Raw genomic sequence first — 26,792 nt, forward strand, 5'->3', positions numbered from 1 at the left:
AAAAACGTATTTTTAGATTTTAACCACCAAAATGCACTGAAATCCGGCAATTCCAGACTTTCTTAGCTACAGATTGCAATTTTCCCACACGAGGTCGCTGTTTCAACTGTTTTTGAGCTCGTGATCCTTGAAGATATGCTGGTTGATCAGCAGTCAGGACAACAAGATAACAGAACAGCGGAGATCATTATTTTAAACAACGGGCACTGTATCGAGAGCGACGGATATCATAATTGCGTCTGGATTTCTCCTCTGCATTATCACGACAGGGAAACAAACCTTTGATTAAATCAGTGTTTTGATGAGAGAACGGGAACCTGCTTGGGATTTGGAACTCCTCTGGAATAACGTCCAGCTATCCTCGCTAACATGCCACTCTGCGTCTGAAATAGCAACAGAACGGGACCTCTGGATATACCTAGCAGCATATACACACACACCGAAGGAGTCCAGTGCGTATAGACAACCACGTATCCTAATGTTGCCAAAGCTATGCGGTGGTTTCGCTTTGCAGAGCTACCCGGTTAGCTAGCTAGCTCGTCGGCTCGTTGGTGCTGCTGCAAGCCGGGGACGCGGCGCTTAAGGTCGGCGTGCGCGCTAACGCCATGCCGGTGGTCGAAAGGGGCCTATTGGTAGTGGCAGTTCCCCTCAGCTAACGTCGGCTGGATGTAGCGGGCCCCCGAAAATTCTACGTATTAGATTAGTCGCAGGGGTATTTGTGCTTAAATTTGAAAATAGCCATGCGATACTACTGAAAACAAATTATATGGAGAGGATTAGTTAGATCGGAGCATCTGCTACAAGCTCCACATGTAAACAAGCCTGGCAAGTGTGTGGGAGAGAGTCTGTGGTTGAAGGTTAGCACTAAATATTCAAATTAATCCTTTGTTGTTATCTGTAGCACTTGTTCTAGGTGTTAAAGTTAAGCTCCAAGTGATTCCGTTAAGTTCAGTAATGGGCTTAAAAGTCGTGGATGTTGTTGATCTACAGCCCTGTCAGACATATCAGCCATTCATTCATGATTGATGACCCTTGAGGAATCAGACTGTCTTTCATCCATTTCTACTACAGCGAAACCACAACGTTAAGTCACTAACACTTTCTGGATTATACAGGTTTTGTCATTATCAGGTAAATACGGAGAGCTTTTTTTTTGGGTGGGTGAGTTTGTTTCAACAGCACTTTATTTTTCAAGTCCCCACTGACCTCGCTGGAACTCCCTACAGTGCATGGGAACATGAGGGACTGTCTGTTTGATCTGAACCAGCATCCAAGTAGCTTCAAGGACTGATCAAAGCCCAACAGAGAGCCCCATTGTGTGGACTACGAACTGAACGGGGAAAGAGATGGTGATGATAAGAGTGGCCCAGTGACTGTGTTTGATCCCACACAAGGAAGCAGAGGAGTGCAGACATGAACCTCCGCCAGCCCACATCCACCCTGGACAGGTACGAGCCTGCCGTCCGCCATCCTCTACGTCTAGATGGGGTCCTGATGTTGGCATCTTATCTCGGGTGCCTTCCGTAAAACCGCAGTGCTCTCTTTTTATCAGACCGAAGTCCGGTTTGACTGTGGGAAGAACAGGTCAGACAGGTTGACTTTAGGGATGGTGAAACAGCCTCCTAGAAGAAGAGAGGCTACATTGTGTAGACATGCCAATAGTTTACCGCCTACTTTCATTCGCCTTCCCACCGTCTGTACCCTACACCCCCTTGTGCTGCCGTGGATTTTGCCTTTCTAATGTCTTTCCATCACCCGCGCTGTGTTTCTGATCACCTTTGTCTTTATCATGTGTGTTTCCATGTCTCTCTCACTGTTCGCTGTTTTCCCCGGTGTGTTCTCACGCTTTCGTCCAATGCTTCCCACTACCTTCTTTGTGTGTCATGTGACAGCAAGGTGGCCAGTGAAAAACACACCCACCTGTTCAGGTAGGACTACTGCCCGGCAGTGATTGCTCGTGTTTGGGTGTGTGCAGACAATAGTCATGCCCACAGATTGTGCCATGAACGCATTTTTGTAAAAACAACACAAAAGTTTACTCTTCTACCAAGTCAAGTATATTAATCTTTAAATGTGCACAATTATGCATGAGATAGGTCAGACACAAGTAACTCCTGGGTGAATATTCTCTTAGTCTACATTGGCGGTCTCCAGTACCACTCCTTGACATCTATTGTCCTCCACCTTTTTAAGCTCTGCTCTAAAACATCTCAATTGAATGGCTCAGTTGCATCTTCAGCATGCCATTAGGAACGGATAATTCCAGGTTAAGAGCCATTCATTTTATGGAGATATATTTGAACAGGGTTGGATCTAAAAGTTGCTGGACAGTAGCTTTTCCAGGCTGGAGTTGGAGACTACCGGTTTAGGTCATTTGAAAGAATGAAATTGTCATTATTGGATCTTGTTGAGCTTCTAGGAAGCAGAGTAAATCGTTCTGAAAGCAAATGTGTCAATCTGACTCTGAGATTTTTACTTATTCTGAACACGAGAATAGACTAGAAACATCCAAATGTAAAGAAGTTGATTCTCACCTAGGATTTACCACTTTCTTCTCAACAGAAGAAGTAGTAGTGTTGTTCTTCCTTCATAGTATCGCTATCTGAATTCCACCTTGCAGGGATGTCTCAATTCAAAACCAGTTAATGGATCTATTTCATAATTAGTGTTTGAGTCGTTGACTTATATCAACTATTAGCAGAAGAATTACATGTTTTATCAGTATTGTGTCCCATTTCACGTGCTAACCATTGGCAGTCTGGTCATCACAGCGTCTGTTTTTCTGCACTATGACATATTTTGTCAAGGTACGATTTTTGGTAGGTTGATATTTTGGTCCTGCAGGCTGAAGCGTTAAGCTAGCACTAACATTTTTTATCCTCTGTTTTGATATGACTCTTTGATCTTTCGGCTTTCATTAGGGCTGCTGAATATCTCTCAAAATTACCTTCATCGTGACACCAGTGTGTGTGCAATAATAATGTCACAAAAGGCTGCTGTAATTGTTGGCTAATAGATTTTGTTATGAACTTGGATTTCACATTCCTTCTAGATTCCACACCTGACAAAAACGAGTCTCTGATATATGCCAACGATAACAGGGTTTTGAGGGCACACACGACAAAGCTAAATAAATTACTGTAGCTAAAGGATGAAAATGTCAGGAAAATCTTTCTGAAATTGTTGAATAGTATTTCAGGTTGATTAGATCCACTATACTTACTTGTAACCAAGGATACTGTATCAAAAGGTGCCTAAAACAAAGCCTTCATCTAAGTGTTCACTGCAGAAACACAAAGTACATTTGAAGTAAAACAAACTTAAAATGAACTTTTCAGCAAGACATAGAGGCTTGTAAAAAAGGCCAATGATTCCTTAATATTGATTAAAAAGTGCTACTAGACCCTCTGGCAGGTTATTACTTATAACCAGACATTTGTTCTCTTCTGCTCTGTGCCGGAAATCAGGTCGCTTTGTTAGTTTTCCACTGATTACGTGATTGGACATTGCACAGCTGCTGCTGCTTCCTACTGTCTTACGTCGGTCCCTTCAGAAAAATAAACACTGAAATCTCCCCCCTGTCCCTTCCTCGCCTCAGTCATTAAACATTAAGTAGTCCCAATAACACTTACAATATGCGGGGGAAGTGCACACAGTCTGCAGCCGTGTTTTGAAATGCTTTCTGTGAACCTTGACCCTTAAACATGAGTATACTCTGTTCATTCATCACCTTTAAACTGAAAGACCTGACTGCTCTCGAGTGTTTGCAATCTGGAGGAGGAAAGGGTCTGCCGATGGTTTGTAAAAGCTTTCCCTCTTCCGGCCTGTTCGATTCTCCATGTTTGTTGTTCTGAATCTCTGTTCTCTGTTTATCTGTGTTTCCTTCTTTTCCGTCATGCTTCGCTTTCAGCCCTTTTGCTGCTTGGTGAGTTGTTTCGTGCCCGCTGTTTTCTTGTTGGTGTCCATCTTCAAAACTCATATGAGATCTTCTTTGTGTCGTATCTCTTCCTTTACTTTCTCCTTCTCATTACAAGGTTTACTTTGTGTTTTGTGGTTTGCTCCGGTCACTTCTCATTTGTCTCTTGTTTATCAGGTCTCATTACTTTCAGACTTCTTTCTTTTACTCTAAATTGATATAATTGTACGCTTAGATGCTCTTTTTTTGGTCTTTAAACTCAGGCTCAACAGTCTGACAGCTGGCGATTCGGAGCGCAGAGCCCCTGCCAGCCAACAGAGAGAGGCGACGATAGATGAGAGTTCAAGTAAGTACACACTGGCTACTCTAGCTCGTGAACGAACCCTTGGCTTTAGCGCCGTAGTTATTTTTGTCTGTCAAACTCAACCGTGACTTTCCCCTCCCGGCCAGGTCCTGGTCTGGTCCACAGGTGTGTGGTGGTACAGAAGGACCAGCTCGGTTTCGGCTTCACTGTCTGTGGAGAGAGAGTCAAGCTAGTGCAGAACGTCCGACCAGGTGAGAATCATTTTAAGGATATCCTACTGCCACAGAATGAAGGGGAAGTTGGATTCACACCAACCACTGTTTAGTCTGGTGTAATCGAACCGGCTTTTGTTTGTGCAGAAAGTCTGGTTCGTTTGGGGAGAACACGTAATCAAACTCTGACCCAAACCAAAACAGCTAACTCTAGTTTGCCTACAAAACTAGGACTCAGTTTTGTTGAAGTAAACTCTGGTGCACATTTGAATGCAAATGGACCAGAGACGGCTCCAAAAGCAGGAAACAGACTATAGTGCAAGGCATTCTGGGTCGATGGAACCAAAACAAACATGTGTCTAGCATCAGCTGGAGAATTGGCTCAGGGCCTTTTACCAAACACCAAAGGGAAATAATATAACCGCCAAAATCTGACACTACTCCATTTGGAAGTAGCGCTCATGTCTTCTTCTGATTCTTTTGTGTCGCTTCCTTCAGGGATTCTTGGTGCAGTGCCCCCGCAGGCGAGGGGGAGGAACATGTTTTTCAAAGAGTTTGGTTCCATCAGCTGTGAAATATTTGAATTTAACAAATACAAAAAAATAAGATTTTAGTTGTTGTTTTTTAGTTTGGGATATTTAAATGTCTTCCAGTTCCAGTGTTAAGTGTTCTTCACAAAATTAAAGATTATTGATCTCTCAGAGGGCAAATTAGCACTATTATGCCATTATTAATGTATTACTTGAAAATGGTCTGAAAACAGCAATACTATGGTTTACTGGGACAATTTATCGTCATAACAGGTCTATATTCTCTGCCTTGTTTTGGTCTATCTCATAAAATAAATTGGCATTGATTCTTTTGCCAGGTGTACAGCTTTCTACAGAGAAAAACAAAACACACTCATCTTTAGGGTTCTTCCCATTTATGTACCTTGACATCATATTGATTTGGAGGACAACATCATTTGTGATTGAAAGTTGCTTTTCACCTATAGAATTTCAAAGATTGATTGAGAGTAAAAATAAATATAGCCTAGCTAATGCACTTATCGTGTAGTTTCTCAATGAGTCAGTTTTAGAGTCTTGTGCTTTCAGTTTCGCTTAATTAGTTCAGCTCGATTCAGAGAAGCAGAGAGCAGTGATTTGACAAGGAAGTCAAATCACAAGTCTCACCTCACCTTTCTCCTTTCTTTGTTATCGACCTGCTGGCTTTTGCACAAGTTTTGTTAGGCAACAAAGTCCACTGCTTGGGGTTGTTGTCCCAGCTCTGAGCTCTACTGCCTCCGTCTGGAGGGAAGAAAATAAAATACAGAAGGAGTAACTGCAGACATCCAGCCAACTTCACCAAGCCCAAGCCAGAGACAAAACGGATCGATTTCTAGTACATAAAGCTGCATCGAGTAGGGAGACAGAGTCTGGGCCAAGCAAAAATAATTAAAAAAAGGAAGTATGACCATAATTATTTAAAGTTTGGATATTCATGGGATGGATCTGAAGACTCTCCAGTGCCACAGCGTTGTCAAGGTTATTTCTCGAACACTTTGAAAACCCCTGTTCCACGTCATTAAAATCGCTTTCACACTAGAGCTGCTTTCAACGAACCAAAGTATTGACCCAACATGCACCCTGGTGCAGTTGGCTTACAGTGGAAAACAAAACACATTGATATTCAGAGAAACCAAACAGAGGATGTGATGCCTCTCATAGGTACGGCTGACACACATAACTAGGATCTGAAAACGTTTAAATCCTGGCAACGGCTCCATCTGCATCAGAGCACACTGCCTGGCTTACTGATGCTACTGGGCAGCAGGTTGTTACAGCACCCCCAAATGGACAGGTGGTGTAACTGCACGATGCTGTCCTGAAAGTAGGGGTGAGCCATATGAACTGTAACAATCCCAATAATACCGACAGTTTTGGATGGTTTTGAACATCGTGAATAGGAATTTATTGTTAAAGCTATAAATCTAAATTGTTATCACTAAATTTACCACGATCAATGATAAACAATATGATAAATGCCCAGCTCTAACTGAAAGTTTGGTTTACTTCCAAAACTTCAATGTGAAAGTGAACCAAAACAAAGACGCACCTAGTAAATCTTGACTAACACTGCGAGACACATGATGTACTGTTTCCTTACGAACAATAAGCCACATGCGAATGCAAATTATGGTCATTTGGATCCCACAGTCTTTTTACTCTCTGCACGGTCCAGTGGACTATGTGTGTTGTTATGGAAACTGATGGTCTGACAGGACAACCTCACCGCTACCCAGTTTTCCGACCATGACATTTGCTATGCTAAGACCGCAAGAGGGTTAAATAAGCTGTATAGTTTTTTTCTCGTCATAATCAGCCCTCATTTGACCTACGACCTTCTGTAGTTTCCATTCATTGCTTGACTTGCATGCCTGATCTCCATCCTAGGTGGCGCTGCAGTCAAAGCCGGGGTACATGAGGGGGACCGGATCATTAAGGTTTGCATTTTTCCATCCGAAACTTGTTTACTTTTTTTTAATCTGGAAGTTGTTGTTTTGAGATTTCTTCCTTTGTGTTAACTTTGCCTCTCAGGTGAACGGTTCATCTGTCTCCACCATGACTCACCAGGAAGTGGTAAAGCTCATAAAATGTGAGTTTGATGAGCTCCGCCGGATCGGTGTTTGTAGCCTCAGGTTTTATTAAAGCCGTCCTGTTTTTCTGCAGCCGGACCGTACGTCGCCCTGACACTACAAGGACCGCCCCCGTCCGCCACCTCCGTGCCCTTGGAGCCCCTCCCTTCAGACCCTACGCCCAATCAGAGGTCTTCCCTGGCTGGGGAGGGTCTACCCCCTCCGCCTCCGCCCTTACCCTCCGGACTGGGCAGCACCCCATCCCAAAGAATCACTGGACCCAAACCGCTACAGGTGACTGGAAAACCTTTAAAAGTTGTTTTTGAATTACATTTGTTGGCTAAAAAAAGTTTTTCAAACAATTTTTTTCTCTCTCTCTAAAAATTGTTAAACGTTTTTGTAGGATCCAGAAGTGCAAAAACATGCAAGTCAGATACTCAGGAAAATGTTGGAGCAGGAAGAGGCTGAACTCCAGGTGGGAATTCTGACGCAGAAAAAGACATTTGTTTGTTTAAAAGTCACAACATTTGCTCCATTAAGCTGCTTGTTTCTGCAGGCCCTGATGGAGGAGTGGTTGAAGAACCCGTCGCCGTCGCTGGACGAGCGCATCGAGAGCGCCAAGAGAAGAGCTCACCAAGTCAGAGTCAAGATTCAGAATCAGGTCAGCAGAAAAAGAAGCAGCAAAGAAATCAAAAAAAGAAAAGTTTAAGTAACAAGTGATACCAGGATGGGATGGCTAACATGTTAGGATGATTACTTTGTTTTCTTTTCTTCTTCTGTCGTTTTCCTCCTCAGGAGGGAACGGGATCAGAATCTGTCACAAACTACATCCAAGCAGGAGAAGGTTTGTCTGCTTTTAAATGATTAAATCAATTAAAAATTAAAATAAAACATCAATTTGAAAAAGAAATTATATCAAGTTTTATTTCCCATTTTAATAGATTTATTTCATTTCAGAAAATTTTAGATTAGTACGAGAGGATCAGGAAATTATAAGATCTTGTATCTTCCTCAAATTTTTGTTTGATGGATTTTTTTTTTTCTCTCTTTTTATTTACAATGGCCCTAATGCGCCATGTTAGGGACACAGATGCTTGCCACACTTTTCAGATTTTCACAAAGAGAGATGTCTTTGGACGCTGTTTTTACTTCCTTATCAAAGCACCAGTTTGTGTCGCGGGAATACGTCGAAGGTCATGGTTCTAACATGACAAGTTCTGGTTTAAGAAATGCGAGGATGTTTTTGCAACGCACCTCAGAGTCATTGTAAAAGTGTTTTTTGTTGTTGTTTTTGCAGGAAGTTGTTACAGATCTTCCTGTTCTTTCACAGGACGGCTGTCGATGGACTCCAGTGAAGGAGACTTGGAGGTAACACGCTGTTGCTGTGTGTGTGTGTGTGTGTTTGTGCATGTGAATGTGAATGTCCACTCATCCCGTTCCACTCATCCTGGCTCCCCCTTCCCCTCCCGTTGCCCCCAGGCCTTTGAGAGTCCCAGCTCCTCCCCCTCATTATCCTTCAGGACCCCCTATCACCGACGCCAGAACTCGGACACATACACCCTGTCTGACACGGTGAGACAGACACACATTTGCTTCCATTTTTTTCTCTCTCTCTGTCATTCATTTACTCATTCATTATTTATTTGTTTTTGCGACAATTGTTGCTTTGTTATTTTACCGAAACAGGAACGTCGTCACGCACTCCGTTTGCAACACTTTGATTCACTCGGCTTTTAAAAAAAAATCTCAATGTCACAAAAGGAAAAAAAAAAAAAAAAGATGTTGGTTTTGTTTCAGCCTGTTTAGGCTTGGCGTTTTCTGCCTGAACACAATTAATAAATAAAAACAACTCTTGATGCGTTTCAGACTGAAGAATTAAACTAATTGTTCTTCAATCTGATTCTGTCGTAGGGTGTCAAAGCCCAGATTATCAGCCCTGAGGATGAAGATGAAGAAGGTGATGGCTATGCCTTTAATGAGGTGTGTGTGTGTTTTTTTTTCTGTTTAATTTCCCCCAAATTACTTGACTGCTTTTCATCCTGACTTTGTTTCATTTGAACCCGTTCACAGATGGACGGTCCCTTCCAGGACATCGAGTTGTTGAAGTCACGGCCGGCACACATGACGGTGTTCATGAGATACGTCTTCACCCAGCTGCTGGACCCAAACCCTCTGGTCAGTTCAGAGCTAAACAGATTTGCTCTAATGAGCTAATTATATATATATATATATATATATATATATATATATATATATATATATATATATATATATATATATATATATATATATATATATATATATATATATATATATATATATATATATATATATATATATATATATATATATATATGAGACACTGTCTGGTTTTCTTGATGCTAAAAAGATTGAAATTTGAGTCAGGAATATATGTTGCTTTCTGAATACACATAAACAGTGATTTCAATTTTTTTTTTTCTGCTTTAGTCCCGGAGCCAACATCTGTTTTATTCTTTAAGATGTCAGAAGTAGAGGAAGGTGCATAAAAGGGCAAAAAAGTTATAACGTTACATTTGGAACAGGTCGCCTTGGAGACAAAGTACAGAACAGAAATCCAAGACAAAAGTAGCAAGGTCTCCAGCATTTGACTCCCCCACTCAACTCCTTCAGATTAGCCAGCAGCAATTAGCAAACCCCTGGTGTTACTGGACATCTGCTGAGCTCATTAATGGAGCTACTTCTCAGTGAAACGCTGATAAAAGTGTTGTTAAAGGGTTAATGGAGGAGCCACGTTGTGATGACTTCCTGAGGGCGGAGTTTCAGATAGAGTAGAAATTTTTAAAGAGACAGAGGCCCAATTTCAAAGTAAAATTACAAAGTAAAATTTCTTACAAGTCATATTTGATATATGTAGCATTTTTTGAAACAACTGAAGTTAGCATAGTTACTTTATTGTGCCTTAAAATGGCACTATGTGCCTGGAAAACACATCATCCAAACTGGGACTTAGTTTCTTACATTCACGTCTTCTCCCCTCCACAGCTGTTCTACCTGTCTGTAGAGGCGTATTTAGGCTCCGCCCCTAAAGACGCCCGTGCACTCGCGCCTCAGATCTGCTCCCACTTCCTGGATCCTGATGCTGTATGTATCCATGCAACAACTGATGTTTTCACTGTGATAATACATGTGTTTTGCAGAGATTGACAATAGTAATGTTTTTTGGGTTTTTTTTTGTAAAATGTGAAAATAAATACATTATTACAATTTTAACCATAATGTTACACCTTCAGTGCGCCAACTCATTGGAACATTTTTCTTACAGCCTTTGAAGATCAAAGTGCGCGAGGAATTTCTAACAGAAATAGGTAACAGGAGGCTTCATTAATAATCTGATATAACACCAGTTATTTTTTTGTGCATCCTTTTATATTCTATCATTAATGTTTGTATTAATGTCAGAGAACCGCCTTCACGCCCAGGAGGACATCCGAGGGCCTCTGTCCGAGCTGCAGCAGCAGGTTCTGCCAGACATCCAGGATCAGATTCAAGACTACAGGTGTGTCATTTAAGGATGCTGCAGTCCAAAACTCAACACCGTTTTCCATCCAAGATGTCTGTTCTGACTGAGTTTAAGCTCTACAAGGTGTTTGTTTTTGTGTTTTTATCACAGCTGCCGTGTCGTCGCTGATCTTGACCCAAACTTGACCCTTAATAAAAAATGTTCAGTCAGAGAAAGAGCAGGTGCAAAAACGCAGGACGGTGCAAGTCTGAGTCTGAAGGCTTTTAGTTTAGTCTAAGGATATGAATTTAAACCCTGCAGATTCTGATGTGGGACTCTGGCTTTGAACTCTGTACAGTTCAGCTGTAGTTACATTTAAACCTTTGTAAAAATTCAGAGAAATGCAACAGTAACAGTAACCATTCATGCCAACTTTAACAAAGATGAAAAAAATAAATTAATTCTACTTTTCAACCTCCAACTCTCTTCCTTCTCTAATGAAGCAAAAAAGCTAGCTAATGATAGATAGATAGATAGATAGATAGATAGATAGATAGATAGATAGATAGATAGATGTTTATAAATCTTAAATTTCATTCCAGGTGGCTTTAAAACGATCTTATAAAGTCATAACTGCGTCTTACTGAAACCAGCAGACTTTCTGCCTCAGTTGCTTTTGTAACTGGATCTTAAGGTTTGTGTGTATCGCTCATTTACTGCGTGTTGTAAAACCACTATATGTATAGGATTTTCTGCTTTCTGTTTCCTGGTAAAAAAAACCTCTTACTTTATAGCTTTTTTTTTTTTTTTTTGTAACCTGTTGAGTTTGTGTTCATGTCTCCTGACAGGAACAAGCAGATGATTGGTCTGGGCTCTCTGTTTGGGGAAGGAGACCTGCGTCAGCTGGATGGAGACCCCCTGAAGGAGAAGCAGGTGGTGGACAGACAGGTCGCCGCTCTCTGGGAGATTCTGTGAGTCATGAAGCTGCCTTCGTGAATGGAAGTCGTAAAAGGGTAGTCCGTAGTTTTCCTCTTTGATTGGCTCACTTTGACGTTAGGAAATTAGGAAAGTCTCTTTCCCTTTAAAGAGAGAGAGGGGAAAAAAAGCTTTTCTCTCAGGAACTGAAACTGATTTTCTGTCTCTATAGTAGGTCCACCTGCTCAGGTGTTTATAGAGTCCTATAAAATAGTTAATCACAAAGCAGCAGCAGCAAAACGAGCATAGCAAAGGTCGTTGCTCCAGATGTAAAGGCTGGAAACCATGTGACACTTGCGCTTTCGGCTTTTTCCACACACCGTCAGATTCTCTGTCACATGACTGAGACGGCAGGGCTTCCGTTTCTAACGCCTGTGGATGTAGCTAAACCGCTGCAGATCCAATCAGCAAACTATTTTTTTGTCTGTTTTTTTTCCCGTTCCAGATCAAAGGATGAAGAGGACAGAAGGTAAAAGCGCGTTTATCGGCTATTCGACACTTTAGCAGCTCTCTGTTTCTTCGTTGGCCTCATCGCGTCGGCTCTCTCTCCTTCACTGCAGCTCCCCTCTGGCCTCAGCTGTCCTCCTCTACCTGCGGCACTCCGGCATCAAGCTCAGAGACTCCAAGGTCTTCCTCGGCCTGAGCACGGAGAAGGACAAGTGGCTGGCTTTTTTAAAACCCAAAAAGGTAAAGACAAGGCGGGACTCTTATCTGCGCCGGTTAAAAATAAATAAATAAATAAATAAGTAGATACATAAGCGTCTGATTTGAGAAAAGCAGTCGCTGCTGCACACGTAGTTCATCTTTAACAGAGGAAGCAAGTTTTTTCTTGTTTTTATAGCTTGTAATATCCCAGGAACCAAATCCGCCCCTGAACTTTAATGGACGTTTTAACTTGAAAACCTTGATAACTCCAAGCTGTTTGGCTTCCAATAAGCGCTGAACTCTGCTCTCAGTCAGCAGAGAGTTTATGTACGCTGCAGAAACACCAGATCTCACCACGGATCTTTGGTCTAGTTTCTACTTCAAATATCTTAGAACGCTTAAAATAAGATGAAACTAACTTTAAAGTAACTTTTTAGCACAATGTAGAAGTTTGTTTTAAGTCAATAATCCCTGAATATTGATGAAGTAGTCTTAGTTGGTGGATTATTTCACATAAAACATGAAATAAGTGATATAAGTCCATCTTGGGGCAAAAATGAAGCTTAAAAAAATTGCAACTTTTTGAAAAAAAAAAAAAGATGCTATAAAATCAATAGTTTTAGTTCTGCAACATCCTGGAAGGACTGGATGGTGATTAGCACAAATTATCGTTATATTTTCAAAATCATGCGTTTTCTATAACATGTACAAAACAAAACTAAATCAGTTTAGTGTTCTAGTTACAACCTGAAAGTTTCACTTCCTGTTTAGGTCTGAATAAACAGCTTGAACAACCGATATGTCTAGATACCAAATAGTTTTCTCTCAAATTGCTTTTTCAATCGCTGGTTGTGTAAATAAGTGAGTCTTCCTCCTGCAGTCACAGCATCCACAACGAAGAGTGTTAAAGTAGGCATGACTCAGGGCTTTCTCATGGTGCGTTCACTGCCCGGAAAAAGGTTGGAGTTTATTAGAGTATCAGTTTAATATTAAACCGTAAACAACATAAACCTGTTTTAATTTTATCTGTGAACAGCAACGCACTTTGCAACTTGTTTCTGCCATGTTTTCTACAATCCTCTTGGAATATCAGCTGTTTTTGTCACCTTTATTCATTTTAACATCAACTAACACTAATATGAAACTTTATACATTAGATTGCATCAAGTTGATTATGTTTTTTTCAGTGTTTACACTCAAGAAAGAAGGGAAAAACAAATCCTACACCGGAGATTTTGGCGTTTTAGCACATATTTTAAGCGAACGGATGTAGAAAACGAAACTTGCGTTTACAAATGTTTTGTCTTTCTGCAGCCGAGCAGCGTGAAGAAAGAGAAAGATGGAGAGGATAAGAAGAGAAACCCCATCCTGAAGTACATCGGCAAACCCCGGAGCACATCTCAGTCCAGTAAAGAAACACACACACTCACACACACACAGTTTTAAACAGAAATGAACCTCAAATAAATACTAGATCCTCTATTTACAGCAAAAGATTCAATAAAATTATTCTGACATTTATTTCATACAGAAAAGCAACAGATTATATATATATATATATATGTAGACAAATAATACATTAACTTATACAGTTTGTTTTCCTAAAACTGAAAATATTTTTCATAAAACCAATTTTTGTCTTGAAAAGTGCTGTAGCCTTCTTTCAGTCAGCTGACCTGGCAGTGTGCAGCCACGGGTTGCTGTGCTGATCTGTGTTCTATAAAGTTTTCATATCTTGTTATAGTTTTGTTATTTACAATAACTTGTGATAGAAAACACCCTGAAACTCTCCCTTTCACTGTTCATTTCCAATCATAATAATTTCATTTTGGTTTTTGTTCACCATGTTGTTTTGCTTTCTTTTTTTTTTTCTAATAATTATTAATTGACTCTTGATTTAATTGTTTCTTTTTCGGCTCATTTTTGGTTTTGTAGCATTCCACGTCCCGTTGTCACCCACAGAAGGTACATTATTATGTTTTTTTCCCTCCTCTTTATTATTTCACTTTTGCTTTTTCAATTAACTTGCTGCAGACTTAGTTCCAGCCCTACTTTCTGTCTTTTTGCTGTTGTTTTTGTCGTCGTACTGAACCGAGATGTGTTTTTATCAGTGCGTCCCGGCAGCGTGAAGAACATCATTCAGCAGTTCGAGAACCACACAGAGCTTCCAGGAGAGGAGGACGGGGATGGTGTGGACCCCCAGAGGCTGTCCTCCAGCAGCTTGGGAGAAGAAGGCATGGACAGGTGACTGTACCCAAAATTAACTACCTAAAATTAAGGCACTAACATGTATTGAATCCTTGAAAATAAATGTTAGTCACAGGTCTTAAATTTTGTCATGGGAGGCTACTTATTTATTTAATTTTTTTCCCATCGAACTTTTCTGTCAGGTAAAAGGTTTGAGTCACAAACGTCTAGGGCTGAAACGATTCCTCGAATGATTCGAGTACCTCGATTACTAAAATTCCTCGAGGAAAATTTACCTGCCTCGAAGCTTCGTTAATTTATGTTTTATTAGTTAGCGCACCGTGTTCCGGCCGGGACTTCATTTGCGTTGCGCGGAGCTCTCACTTCCGCCTCTAAGTTGTTGACAAAAGCTAAGTCTCAGCGGCATAAAGTCCAATCTTCAAGATTGGCCCGTGGGGATTTTATTGATTGATGATAATGCCCGACTTTTTATCATTTTTGGGGAACCAATAAGCATCCTTAAAATGACTGGGGGATGCCTGGAGTACGGCAGCATTTCTCCTCCGGGGCTGCTGGTTGAAAGCGAACGGCGGGAAGAGCGCTGAGGTGAGCGGATAGCCTGAACAGGGCGGGCGGCTGAGTAGCTGATGCTTACCGTGTAAATGTAGCTTTACCGACGAACCGCACAATAAATTTCATATCCCGGTCTGAAGAAACGGGTGGCGGAGCGCATCGTACATGGCTGGTAGATGAGTTTCTGAGTGTGACCAGTGAAGGTGTCGTAAATATCCCGTATTGCTTCCCCCCGTGTTCGTCCCCCGGTCTAACGGTTCGTCAGTCCGCTGGTCTATTTCCTCCCCTCCACCCCATGTTCGTTCATTCGCCCTCTCCTCCCACTCCAGGCGGCATTTCCCGTATTTTCAAACCCAAAGCGTGACAGGTTAGGTGGCAAGGTGAGTTTAATTAATCTATTAAACTCACTGAAGATGAATACATAAACTAAAAGCTGGATTGTAGACATTTTTTATAAGCATATTTGTGAGCCTGCCTCTTTGTTATTAAATTCAATATAATTTCAGATTTTTCTATAACTTTTCTTCTGGTTAACTTAGAAAGTGAGCTATTATTGTTACAGGTTAGTTTTCTAAACTACAAAAAAAGCAACTGTTAGGGATGCTCAAATATGAAAAATTGGACTGATATTGATATCTGATAGTAACACCGGTATTATGCCAGATTTACCAATATTTCATTTTATAATTTTTTTTTATCCGATTACTCGATTAATCGTAAGAATAATCGATAGATTACTCGATTACTAAAATATTCGTTTACAACAGCCCTACAAACGTCTCCATTCCATTGTGTGACTCCAGGCTACCAGCAGCTATCTGCTAATGTACCTTTGCTAGCTTAAATTTTGTAGTGGCAGGACTATTTGATCTAGCCTTTTTTTTTTCCTTCCTCACGGGACTTTCCTGTCAGGTAAAAGTTTGAGTCGCACGCAAACATTTTCATTGCATTGTGACTCAAGGCAGTCAGGCTTAGCTAGCTACTTAGCCAGCTAGCCTTAGAGTTTTGAGTTTTTGTGAACCTTGATGTTAATGCAGCAGAATTCCCCCACCATCATATTTTTTCTGTTTAAATTTCATTCAAGATGGCATTGCAAAGGTCTTAATTTTAACTTGCTGAAACCGGCACGTACCTTGACGTTTCCCGGTTTTGTCTCGCAGCCACATGGTCTCGGTGCGTTTGGGGCGCAGCGGGTCGTTGAAGGCTCAGGGCGAGGATCGCCGGCGGGGCACCATCTCCAGCGGGGACTCGGTGCCCCGCTCTCGCAGCGATGTGGACATGGAGGACTGCGAGGAGAGGGAGCAACCGGGCCTCCGGCTGCTCCAGCACAGCGCCTCGTCGTCCGCGTCCAGCAGCTCCGCTCGGTAAGGATTCTCGCTGTCAGACTTCTGTGTTTTTTTTTTTTTTTTGTTTTTTTTTTCCCGTTTGCAGCTCTGAGTCCAGGGGTCTCGCTCAACAGCCGCTCACATTCCCCTGATCTGGGTAGCTTCTTCCTCACGCCATCTCTATTTCCACTCTCCCACACTCAGGTCTCTTGAGAACCCTACACCCCCATTCACCCCTCGGTCCAGACGCAGGTGAGTCAGGATTAACGAAGGATCACCCAGAGTGAGGGAAATAGGAGCCCAGAGGCAGAAATGGGGACAATTTTTGTTCATAATAGCCATCATGGCTTTAAAATAAAATAACTTAGGCTGACTCTGGAAATATGAGTTATTTCGAATAATTGTTTTTCTGTTCTTCTCTTCATCCACGTTGTTTTCTTGTTGTTCCTCCACTGTCTGTTCCTGCCCCCCCTTTTCTCGGACCCCATCTTGATTTTCCTACAGGAGTGTGGACTCGCAGCTGGCCCTGCTGCCAGACGCCGCGGTGCTGGAGGACGAGGTGTCTGACGGGCAGAACTGGAGGGACACGGTTCCCCCTGAGCTCCTGGCGACCCTCAGCCCCAGGGAAGTGGAGCGGCAAGCCGTCATTTACGGTACGGTTGGCATTCACCGAGATCTGTGACAAAAAAGACGTGCGGTCAGGAATTTATTTGTCATCTTTGACTTCCCTTTGTTTCAATCAGAGCTGTTCACCACTGAGGTGTCCCACCTTCGGACCTTACGGGTTCTTGACAAGGTTTTTTACCGGAAGATGAGATCTGTGCTGAACTCGGAGGAGCTGGCCTGCATCTTCCCAAACCTGCCTCAGGTCTACGAACTCCACGGTCAGTCCGGGTGCCAGCGTGTCGTCAGGCTCCAAGGCTAGAGTTTGGAAGATGTTTTCTATGGAACACAAAGATCTCGTGAAGTCACGGTTTTACTATTTTGGAACTACAAAATTATCTATAGGACTTACAAATCACTGTCAAGGTACAGTCTGCTATAGATGTTATGAAGTCTGGTTAAAATAACTCGTCCACCTATGATGTTTCTGCTGGAGAGCTTTTATCAGCTGCTCCTACGTGCTAAAATAATTAAATGCTATGTTGCTCTGACCAAAAATGCATTGCTTCATATTTTTTTACACATGAATACACATATGCGACTACTGTAAGATGTGTTGCTTCTTCTAATAGTTTTCATCAGAAGCAGTTTGCTGAGGCGCTAGGCTAACGTTAGCACGTGTACTTTCTGTTTTGATAGGACTCATCGATAATCGTTTGCGGTTAAGACAACGTACAGAAAACGTTCTTCTCCACTTAATAATCTCAGTGCTTGGCCTCGAACATCGTAACATGTAATTGCTAGTGTTTCAGCTGCTCTCTGAACAGATCTTCGCTACATCTAGAGACGTCTGTGGAGCCATTTTTGTTTATTTCATACTGCATTTCTGCCCCGGTGTTGATTTATTTATTTTTTTTTCTATGTAGCGAGTCTTTGTGAGGAGATGAAGAAGCGAAGGGAGAGCCCCATCGTTCAGAACATCGGAGACGTCATGCTGGCCAAGGTGAGCCACTCCTGCTGCGTTTACCAAACTCTGCTGGACTAAGACGGAGTATTTCAGTAACAAACACTCCAAGTATGTTTAGCAATGCAGGTTTAGCATCATTTTTCTCTTTCAAAAGTCAACAGCTAGTTATGGTCTGTTTGAAATGCCAGGGGATTTTAAATAAGAATCTGCTGGTCTTTTTCCTTTTTACCTTCCTAACCCTCGTTGTTGTTGTTCAGGTTGAAGGCGCAGCTGGAAACGAGTTTCAGGAGCAGGCGTCGCAGCTGTGCTGCCAGCAGACTCAGGCTCTGGAGCTCATCAAGAACAAAAAACGGAAAGATCAACGCTTCGCCCAAATCATCCAGGTCTGCACGCTCACCGACTCCAGAAAACCTGAAAAAAGAAAATGTCTGCCTTGTCTTTTTAACATATCTGGTTTGACATTTTATAAAACTAAAACTTTCAGCATCCTTGGGACTTTTAAAGTGAGATGCAAAGAGTTGCTGTTTTGCAAATCTTCTCTCATCAGACCTGTCTTTACCCCCAAACATAATTCAATGCTGCTAAGTCCCATCAAAACAGAAAACATAAAAAAAGACATCGGTTTTCTTTCGCTGACGTTTTGCTGACATGTCTCCGGCTCAGGAGTGTGAGGCGAGTCCTCAGTGTCGGAGGCTGCAGCTCAAAGACCTGCTGGTGTCCGAGATGCTGAGACTCACCAAGTATCCTCTGCTGCTCGACAAGATCATCAAATACACAGAGGGTGAGGGAGCAGGAGACTGAAAGGAAACGATCTGTGACTCTACAAGGAGTCGAAAACAGTCGTACTTCAGTTTGATTTGATAATATAATTACTTAATTTCCTGATGGTTTTCTTGCGATAAAGAGTTAGTTTACCTGCGGTTTTATGAAGATAACGACTTAATTTACCTAAGTTTTTCTTGAAAAAACTAATGAGTACACTCAGCTTCCATTGAAACCTGCTCATATCTGTTTTGTTTTGTTTTTTTTTATTTCTGCAGGCGGCTCATCGGACCTCCCGTCGCTGCAGCGCGCCCAGGCTTGTTGCCGAGGCATCCTGAAGGCGGTCAACGAGGACGTGAGGGAGACGGAGCACCGGCAACGCCTCAGTCAGTACCAGCGCCGGCTGGACCCCGCGCCTCAGTTTAAGGTGGGGCCAAACATTTCTAATTTACCGCCCTGGTAGCGTCCTCTATTCATCAAACACCGTTTTAAAACGTCTTCTTTCCTCACAGAGTCTGGACCTCACCACGAAGAGAATGATTCACGAAGGTCCTCTCGTCTGGAAGATCGGCAAAGACAAGCAGATAGGTCGGTATTCCTCCCGCCGATCGGCTAACGTCGGCTCTGGTGTCCGTTTCATCTCGTGTCTGCGCTCGTTCCTCAGAGATCCAAGCGCTGCTGCTGTCGGACTGCCTGGTCTTCCTCCAGAAAGGCCCCGACGACCGGCTGCTGCTGCGCTACCCGTCCCGGTGGATGGGAGGAGGAGGAGGAGTCATCACGGACACCAAGACCTCCTTCAGTCCCGTGGTGAAGCTGGACTCGCTGCTTGTCCGCTCCGTAGCTACAGGTACGGTCTTTGCTGAAGTTTGGACATCCTTGTCTTTTTTCTGTTTTGTTTTTTTTTTTCAATGAAATGACGACTTTTGGGTACTTTTTTTTTTCTAGACAAAAAAGCTCTGTACATCATCAGCACCAAAGAGACGCAGATTTATGAGCTGGCGGCGGGGTCGCCGTCTGAGAAAGACACGTAAGTGGATTTCTTCTGCGACAGACGGACGAACATTCTTCTACTGTTCACCTTTAGAAGTCACATTCTGCTTCACTCTGTCTGGATGGTTTGCTAACTTTTCTGCTATTTGATTCACAGCTGGAAGGATTTACTTGAAAAGACCATTAAAACTTCATCTCCACAGAGCAATCACGGATCACTTCCTGTATCGTGAGTATATATATGTAGAGGATAAGAAACAAGGGGAAGAAAAGTTCCTAGTCTTAGTTAAATCACATGCATATGTATTCATTCAGTATGTTTTGTTTTTCCAGTTCTCCCAGCCTACGCAGCAGTTCACCAGCCTTAACTGAAGGTAAAAAAAACCATGAGCAACGGGAAAAAAAGATTAGCGCCACAAATTCTGTGATTTTAATTGCAAAAAAATCCCAGAAGCAATTCTGAAATCCTGCAGGGACCGATGGCTGTGAAAAGATGTTCAGTATTAATTCATTTTAAGAAATGAGTATTGAATGCAGAGACTGCTATTTATTAATATTTGAAAAGTTGAATAGGTTTAATCTATACATACTGGCACAACTGACCCTTGAGAACATTCCTGGTCTTGATAGGACCCAAAAATGAAAACGAGTTTGACCACAACACTTTGTGGACACTTTGTCTGCACCAATGAAAGATAACTCACCTCAGCTTGCCAAATGCATAAAATGGCTCCAACAGGAGGACTGGCTGGCCTATTTTCTGGCTATTTCAGCTAATAACTAATTGACCGCACTGGGTCACTCAGAGACTCTATATCGGGTATCAACCTTCCAACCCAACATGGTCTTTAAGTTTGAACAATTCAAACTGGTTGGCAGCTAGAGTTCAGACTACGTTAACATTAAAATGCTAAATTCTTAGATTTCTTTTGTTTCTAATCCACCAGTCCACCCTGCGGAGGAGCAGTCGGAGTTTATCAGGAGCCACGCCTCCGCTGACGACGGCATGCTGGGTGACCAGCTCACCGACCAACCTGAAGCCAACAGCTGTGATGAGGACCAGGCAGTGGGCGTGGCAGAAGCTGCTCTGCACGATGGTGGGGAGAAATCGGAACGCAACGGAGTCAGAAAGCAGCATTTTTGGAGGATGTTGGACTTACTGTTGTTTCTCCTCCAGTGGAAACGCTGCGGAGGCTCATATTGCCGGACGTGGACGAGGACCGGAGGAGCCACGATACGGACGACACCCCCACCAACACTATGAGCAACGGGAACGCCGACGGACGACGGCAGGACTCTCTGGAGACCGTCCTGGACCTCTGCCTGAGCGAGCCGGAGCCCGGGCAGCCAGAGGCTCCGCCCCCAGAAAGCAGGCAGCCCAGCGCCAAGGTGGTGCGGAGAGGTAAACGGATTGCAGGGAAGACGAGCGGTCGACTCCAATCTCTCACTTGCTGATGATGATCAAACCGAAGACGACGTTTGTCTTTGGATTCTGGGTGTCTTTGCATGTTTCCTTTCGACTTGTGATTATAATTTTCTTTCTCTCTGTTTTTTTATCTCATTTGCTTGCAACAAAAAAAAAAAAACACAAAAAATGCTTCTTTTTCCTCCCCCTTCTTTCACCCTTTCACACACTTTTCCTTCACACACATCTATCCTCTGCGTAGCTGTGGTTGCGGGTGCTCCTCCTCCTCCTCCTCCTCATTCTTCTTCTGCCCCTGATGGCACCGCCAGCGATGTTAGCCTCCCCTCCGATCTGTCGTCGCAGTCTAGAGGCGAGGCCGACACGCAGGGTAATGGAGACTGAACCTGTTGTCATGAGACCACTCTCAAATCAACCTTTGATTCGGGCGACGGCTTTCGAGCTAAAGCCGCTTTTCCACTCTCTTAGGGAACGTCTTCTACCTGGTGATGCCGTTAGACCAAGGAGAGAGCGTCACTGACGACCTCCCCGACCCTCCTACGCCCACCGCCAGCTACTTCCCTCAACCTCCACAGGAAGTGATGTCATCACAGACTCAACTGGAGGAGGTGGAGGAAGAAGAAGAAGAAGAAGTGGTCGCGGCCTGCTGCCCGGAGTTCATCCAATCAGAGACAGAAACTATGCAAATGGAAGTAGAGTTAGAGGAAGACGATAATGACAATGATGGTGAAGAGGATGATGAAACGGGCCCGCCTCCAGCTGCACAACAGAGTCACGTGATCAGAAACGCGGATGAGATTTTTCTCACCATCGAGGGCTTGATGAGGAAGTTGCACAAGCTGAAGGTGAGTTTTGTGTCTTCTGTTGCCCCTGTGGAGGAACCAAGACGATCCGGTTCAAACGGCAACATTCAGAAGTATTAAAAACGCTCAAGCTTTTCCACTTTATCTCACGTTACCACCAGAACATTATGAATTCAACTGGCTAGGTTGAGCACATTCACTGATTAAGCTTTTTGTTGAAGAAACATTGTTTTTCTGCCTCTGCCTTAATTTAAAATTCATCCAAATTGATGAAATATGATTTTCATAATCTCAGTATAGAAAATGTTGAGACTGTGTTGAAATTATAGAAAAATAAATGACATTTTTGTACATTTACTTTGTGATTTTAGCTTGACATAAACATTTTAGGGCAGGACCAGAGACGTGTTTAACATTTCAAGCCTTACATGAGTTTTAAACTGGACAAATTCTTGTTACGGGATGCATAAAATTAATTTTTTACAGATTTTCCTCGTCAGTTGCAATTGAATTCAGAGTAATATAACAAATGTTGCTGTAGGGATTTTAGTTAGCAAAACAAAAGCTGGAAAACTTGACCTCATAATATTTACAGCTAAATATATCTCATGCAGTTCTATTGTATTTACAATACATACCAGTCATATAACAGTTGAGTTGAAAATGTATGAAAAATGTTGCAGTCTGAAAGTTCTTTAATTCCAACTTCCTCCCGCCATGTTGAATTCCGTCTTCTCCGCTTAATGGATGAATGTGATTCTGTTTAGATTTTGGGTTTGTTTACAGAAGTGCACTTAAGAACAGCTCCTAATGTTTGCGTCGAGTATTGATGTTCGATTCCTTTGCAGGAAATCGAGAAGGCCCATCACAAGCTGCTAGAATCTCTCAGAGATCCCGCCCTCAGTCAGGAGTCAGAGGACCAGGCGTGCCGCTCGGCAACCGTCTCCAGGACGCCGTCCATGGACCGCAGCTCAGGAGACGGTTCGTGAGTGCCGTTATTTAGATGTTTGGTCTTTTATATTTGTTTTTAAGCTTATTGCTTTGGATGCTAATCATATTTTTTTTTTTTTTATTGTGGTTGTGTTTGCACTTTAACAGGTAAGGAGGGAAACCCGGGAGATCCCAGAATCCTCTCAACCGGATTCTGAGTGGATTCGCTCGCTGTCGGCTGATCTCCACACGCGTCTGTAGGTTGAACACTAATAAGTCCCGCGGATCTAAACGCACATCTCATTTTACGATGGGAGACAGCACGATGGAGATAGATTATTATTTTTTAAGGATGGAAGTCTGGAGAGAGAAAAAGAGGCAGGAAAAAAAAACAGGTAGCAGAAGAAGGGTGAAGAAGGAAGTTTGAAGAACATGAAGTTTTTTGGGGGAGAAAAAAATGACCAAGTTGGATTCTTGTGAAGGAAAAAAAACAAACAAGACTTTTTACGTTGTGTTTTGTAGAGCTGGTTGAAGAAACGGAGCAGAGAAGTGTCGAAATGTTAATGTAAGGAAATGTTCCTAGGGACCCGTCACCCCAGCACTTTACCCATAATGCATCTCTCCCCCCAAACCCAGCGCTCCCCCTGTCGCGTTCGGACCCGACCGGGGAGCAGACGACAGTACGTTTCACGGCCGAAGGACTGTGTCTGATTAATTCAGGTCATTTTTTTTTTTTTTTTTTTAATTGCACTGCGTAAGGAAAACGAACACAAGCACCACTAGACTCACTAAATCACTGTGGAAAACTCTTCTTTTTTTAAAAATTCTTTTCATGTTTGGTTTCAGCTTTCATTGAAGCTACAGGAAGGTGGAACTGTTGCATTATTTCACTTTTTTTTTTTTGCTTTACTTTGGGGAAACACTACTGCTCTGTTTACTACTGAAGAAGAAAAAAAGCAGGTAGGTTTAATTTCCTTGCTTCCACGGCGTAAAGGGATCTCCGCAGATTCACACAGCTGCTCACATCATGCCAGGTTGGATCGTTCGGGGAGGTTTATATTCACTTGTCATAACCAAATTTTGGCACCGGCGGTGCTGTATCCCACGACCCCTAACCCTTGTCCGGTTTTTGGTTTAAACGTGAGGGAAAACTGTGAGTTGTTCGTACTGCGGTTAAGTTGAGTGTAAAGTTTTTAGGGAGAAGTTTGGAAAAGCTTAGGGAGAAAAAACTTATTTTTTTATCTTCGGTAAATACACTTGGTTTCGTGCATGTTAGCCTGTTAGCTTAGCATAAAACTGGAAGAAGTCACATGTAAAAGAAATAAAAAATAAACAACGAAATACACCCATGACCTCAGAAGCTCGCTCGTTTATTTTATACAGATTATAACCCAACGAGTCATAATGTAGTAATTACTAGTAGCTGTGAATTTCAGTATATTTTCAGCAGAACTTGCTCAGTGCTTTACGTTTGTGGCATGGTTCTGGTTTTGTGAAGTACGGTTCTGTGCAGTCAGTACTTGATACAGACTGAAAACAGAAACATTTTAGGTTTTTCATGTCCACATTTTTGATAAAACATTGGTAGCAGACCAATTCCAACATTTGCATTTGCAAATGCCAAACACAAACGTAGCAGCTGTTTAGGTGATAGCACGAACCGCTACATTTTCTGAGATTCTGGTTATTATGGCAGGTTATTATGGCCACCCATGATGGGTGTAGACTTTAGTATACACCCACCATTGACTAGTCTTTGGATTGTATATGATCCAGCTGCTGGTCGGATACTGACCACTCGTAACGGCTTCACAGAACCCCACTTAAAAGGAAAAAAAGGCTGCCATTTTTCTACACAGTTATACAAATATTGAGCTTAAAGCAGTGACGATTACCAGCATAACTTTTTTTTTAAATTATATTTCCGTTTGTTGGTGTGTAACTAATCAAAGTTTGAGCAACCTCCTGGTAAAATGTTTTTTCATACCAGCATTTCAAATCAATTTGCACCTTCTCCATTTTCACCCATTTTGCTGTCCTACTTCCTGAAAAAAATAAAATACCCATACACCTGAAAATACCTATGGTTATATTTATGCATAATCTTAAAAACACTCAAGTCTAATCTATCTATAAATGATTTCCTTAATATTTGATATCGCACCCTACTTTTATTAACAGTAGTTCTAATGTTGACTCTTATGAAATAAGGCAGATTGTGACGCTTGATTGAACCAACAGAATAACTGACCGCTTTTCTGCCATGCTAATTTTAGACGCTTACCTTACACATTGTTAGCGGGGTTTAGTTAACAGCCATAGTTCTCAGAGGGTACGAACTGACAGTCAGAGAAAAAAATGGAAGTAGGGCACATAACTAAAACCTAAAATTAAAAACTTACTAAAGACAAGCACACGTTAGCATGTAGCATCAAGCTACATCCAAGCAAAATCCGACGTTAGCATGTAGCATCAAGCTAACGGCTTTCCGTCTTGAGCTTGCGGAAGATTTATGTTGTTTACCTTTGTATGCCTGGTGTAAAAGTAAAAGCAAAAACTATTCCTGGAGCGCCCGTTGGATTTTATTCTTTTAATTTTTTAAATTAATATATGTATTGAAATTAGTTTGGTCCTGGGTGAGACCTGAACCCAACACCAAGAGACGCTAAAACCAAGTGCTTTTCTCTCTCTTTTTTTTTTTTTTTTTTTTTTTTTTTTACCAATCTACACTAATACATACTACATATTTTTTTCTTACTAATTTATGTTTTTCTTTAAATTTCTAAATTTCTCACAGAAGCTTATCCGAAACACACTGGAGGAGTTTATTTTTGAGCTATTTTTTATTATCACTGGAAGTGATTTCCATCTTCCAACCCTACGCTGTCACACTACAGCAGCCTCCAATGTGTTGTCAGAACGTGGTTTCCTTTCTGGTGGTGTTTACGCTCTTTGAAGGAGGAACAGGAAGACAGTAGCATGTGTATAGATTTATGAAATGCAGCTGAAATGGAAAAAAAATAAGAAATTTTTATCGCAGCTGATCCTGAAAAAACTTGGAAAAGGAATTGTAAAGTTGGAAAGTGATCTACCAAAGTGAGGCATTGAAGGGAACATTTTTGTTTTGTTTTATTTACCATTTTGGATGCTGGGGATTTTTATTTCTTTTTTTCAGCACCACAGACCAGCAGAGGGATGTTTTTGTCAGTCCTCAGTTTTGAAAATTCAGCACAAAAACGCCACCCCAAAACAGAAAACCCACGATCCTCGCTGGTCTGAATCAGCTGAATCAGGATCAGTTTCTATCTAACCATCTTTCATCTCGTCTTTACTTCTCTCAGTCTCTATTACTCAACTACAGTGGTTGTATTTCCTGTTTCTACCTCTACACTTTGTATCTTCCTTTTCATGTATTAACTTGTACATTGACATCAATGTTGTGACCCTAACTGACTGAATTAAAAACATCTCAAACTGATTACCTTGTTTTTTTTTTGTTTGTTTTTTTAAATATATATATATACATATGTTGCACAAATAAATTTCCCTGCACAGTGCAAACTACTGTATGCGTAAACACATCTTTAATTTCCATCTCATTGTCTTTTTATTTGGTCTCATCATTCATGTGTAATATAGAGAAATCCAACCCACTTGTTTTATAATGTTAATTTTTTTCTGTTCTGTAAAGCCTTAGTTCTTCTATTTGATTTTATTTTTGTAGACATGATTTTAATAAAAGGATGCATAAATTATTTTCTGGGGTTTTTTTTGTTTTGTTTTGTTTTAAAAGATGGATGAGTTTGTTAGCTGCACAAAAGGCAAACAGATTTTTGTTTCTGGTTTATGTGTTTTTGTGAGATTAAAACGATGAAACTGGAAAAGAAAATTCCTTGTGTGGACTTTCATTAGTAAAACAAAACAAAGGTTTTGTTGTCAATGGAAATTATTTCTTATGCTGTTAGTGCTAGTGGCTTCTGCAGTTGGCACATAAAAGAGAGCTGGGGATGAACTGGGTGATGTGCTCAGCAAAGCAGAAAAGCGTCCATCTTCAACCAACAGTCCAGACAAAACCGGAT

The 26,792-nt window shown here is 41.8% G+C and overlaps 1 protein-coding gene across 6 annotated transcripts; it reads left to right on the plus strand.

The window, feature by feature from the left end:
• The first annotated feature begins 115 nt into the window (after window positions 1-115).
• On the plus strand, window positions 116-26,602 carry arhgef11 (Rho guanine nucleotide exchange factor 11). 6 transcript variants are annotated; one of them, XM_088016263.1, is made up of 41 exons: window positions 117-1,131; window positions 1,227-1,448; window positions 4,180-4,262; window positions 4,367-4,471; window positions 6,868-6,917; window positions 7,012-7,069; window positions 7,144-7,343; window positions 7,453-7,524; window positions 7,606-7,710; window positions 7,845-7,893; window positions 8,380-8,621; window positions 8,961-9,029; window positions 9,120-9,224; window positions 10,074-10,172; window positions 10,354-10,396; window positions 10,491-10,587; window positions 11,379-11,501; window positions 11,951-11,974; window positions 12,066-12,192; window positions 13,465-13,558; window positions 14,086-14,115; window positions 14,262-14,394; window positions 16,071-16,274; window positions 16,440-16,487; window positions 16,740-16,888; window positions 16,979-17,119; window positions 17,765-17,841; window positions 18,063-18,188; window positions 18,469-18,586; window positions 18,846-18,994; window positions 19,080-19,155; window positions 19,232-19,414; window positions 19,513-19,594; window positions 19,715-19,786; window positions 19,891-19,931; window positions 20,505-20,654; window positions 20,735-20,959; window positions 21,225-21,350; window positions 21,449-21,825; window positions 22,632-22,764; window positions 22,882-26,602. In XM_088016263.1, exons 2-41 carry the CDS (start codon window positions 1,414-1,416, stop codon window positions 22,929-22,931), a joined length of 4,470 nt encoding a protein of 1,489 aa, XP_087872389.1. In that variant the 5' UTR covers window positions 117-1,131; window positions 1,227-1,413; the 3' UTR covers window positions 22,932-26,602. The 6 variants fall into 6 exon arrangements, with proteins under 6 accessions (XP_087872390.1, XP_087872389.1, XP_087872388.1 ...); XM_015012642.2 differs by having other exon boundaries at window positions 118-1,448; window positions 8,347-8,417; window positions 8,529-8,621; XM_015012650.2 differs by having other exon boundaries at window positions 118-1,448; window positions 8,380-8,417; window positions 8,529-8,621.
• The last annotated feature ends 190 nt before the right edge of the window (window positions 26,603-26,792 follow it).

The sequence above is a fragment of the Poecilia mexicana genome, unplaced genomic scaffold, assembly GCF_051168715.1.
Source record: "Poecilia mexicana isolate PSO_F unplaced genomic scaffold, ASM5116871v1 scaffold_18, whole genome shotgun sequence".
In the NCBI taxonomy this organism is placed as follows: Eukaryota; Metazoa; Chordata; class Actinopteri; order Cyprinodontiformes; family Poeciliidae; genus Poecilia; species Poecilia mexicana.

Bases quoted from the DNA above. Each gene is read 5' to 3' on its own strand.
- arhgef11 (XM_088016262.1), top strand. From the start codon at position 1,414: ATGAACCTCCGCCAGCCCACATCCACCCTGGACAG. The intron at 18,995-19,079 runs GTGGGGCCAAAC...CTTTCCTCACAG, and splicing joins ACCCCGCGCCTCAGTTTAAG to AGTCTGGACCTCACCACGAA. The intron at 19,415-19,512 runs GTACGGTCTTTG...TTTTTTTTCTAG, and splicing joins TGTCCGCTCCGTAGCTACAG to ACAAAAAAGCTCTGTACATC.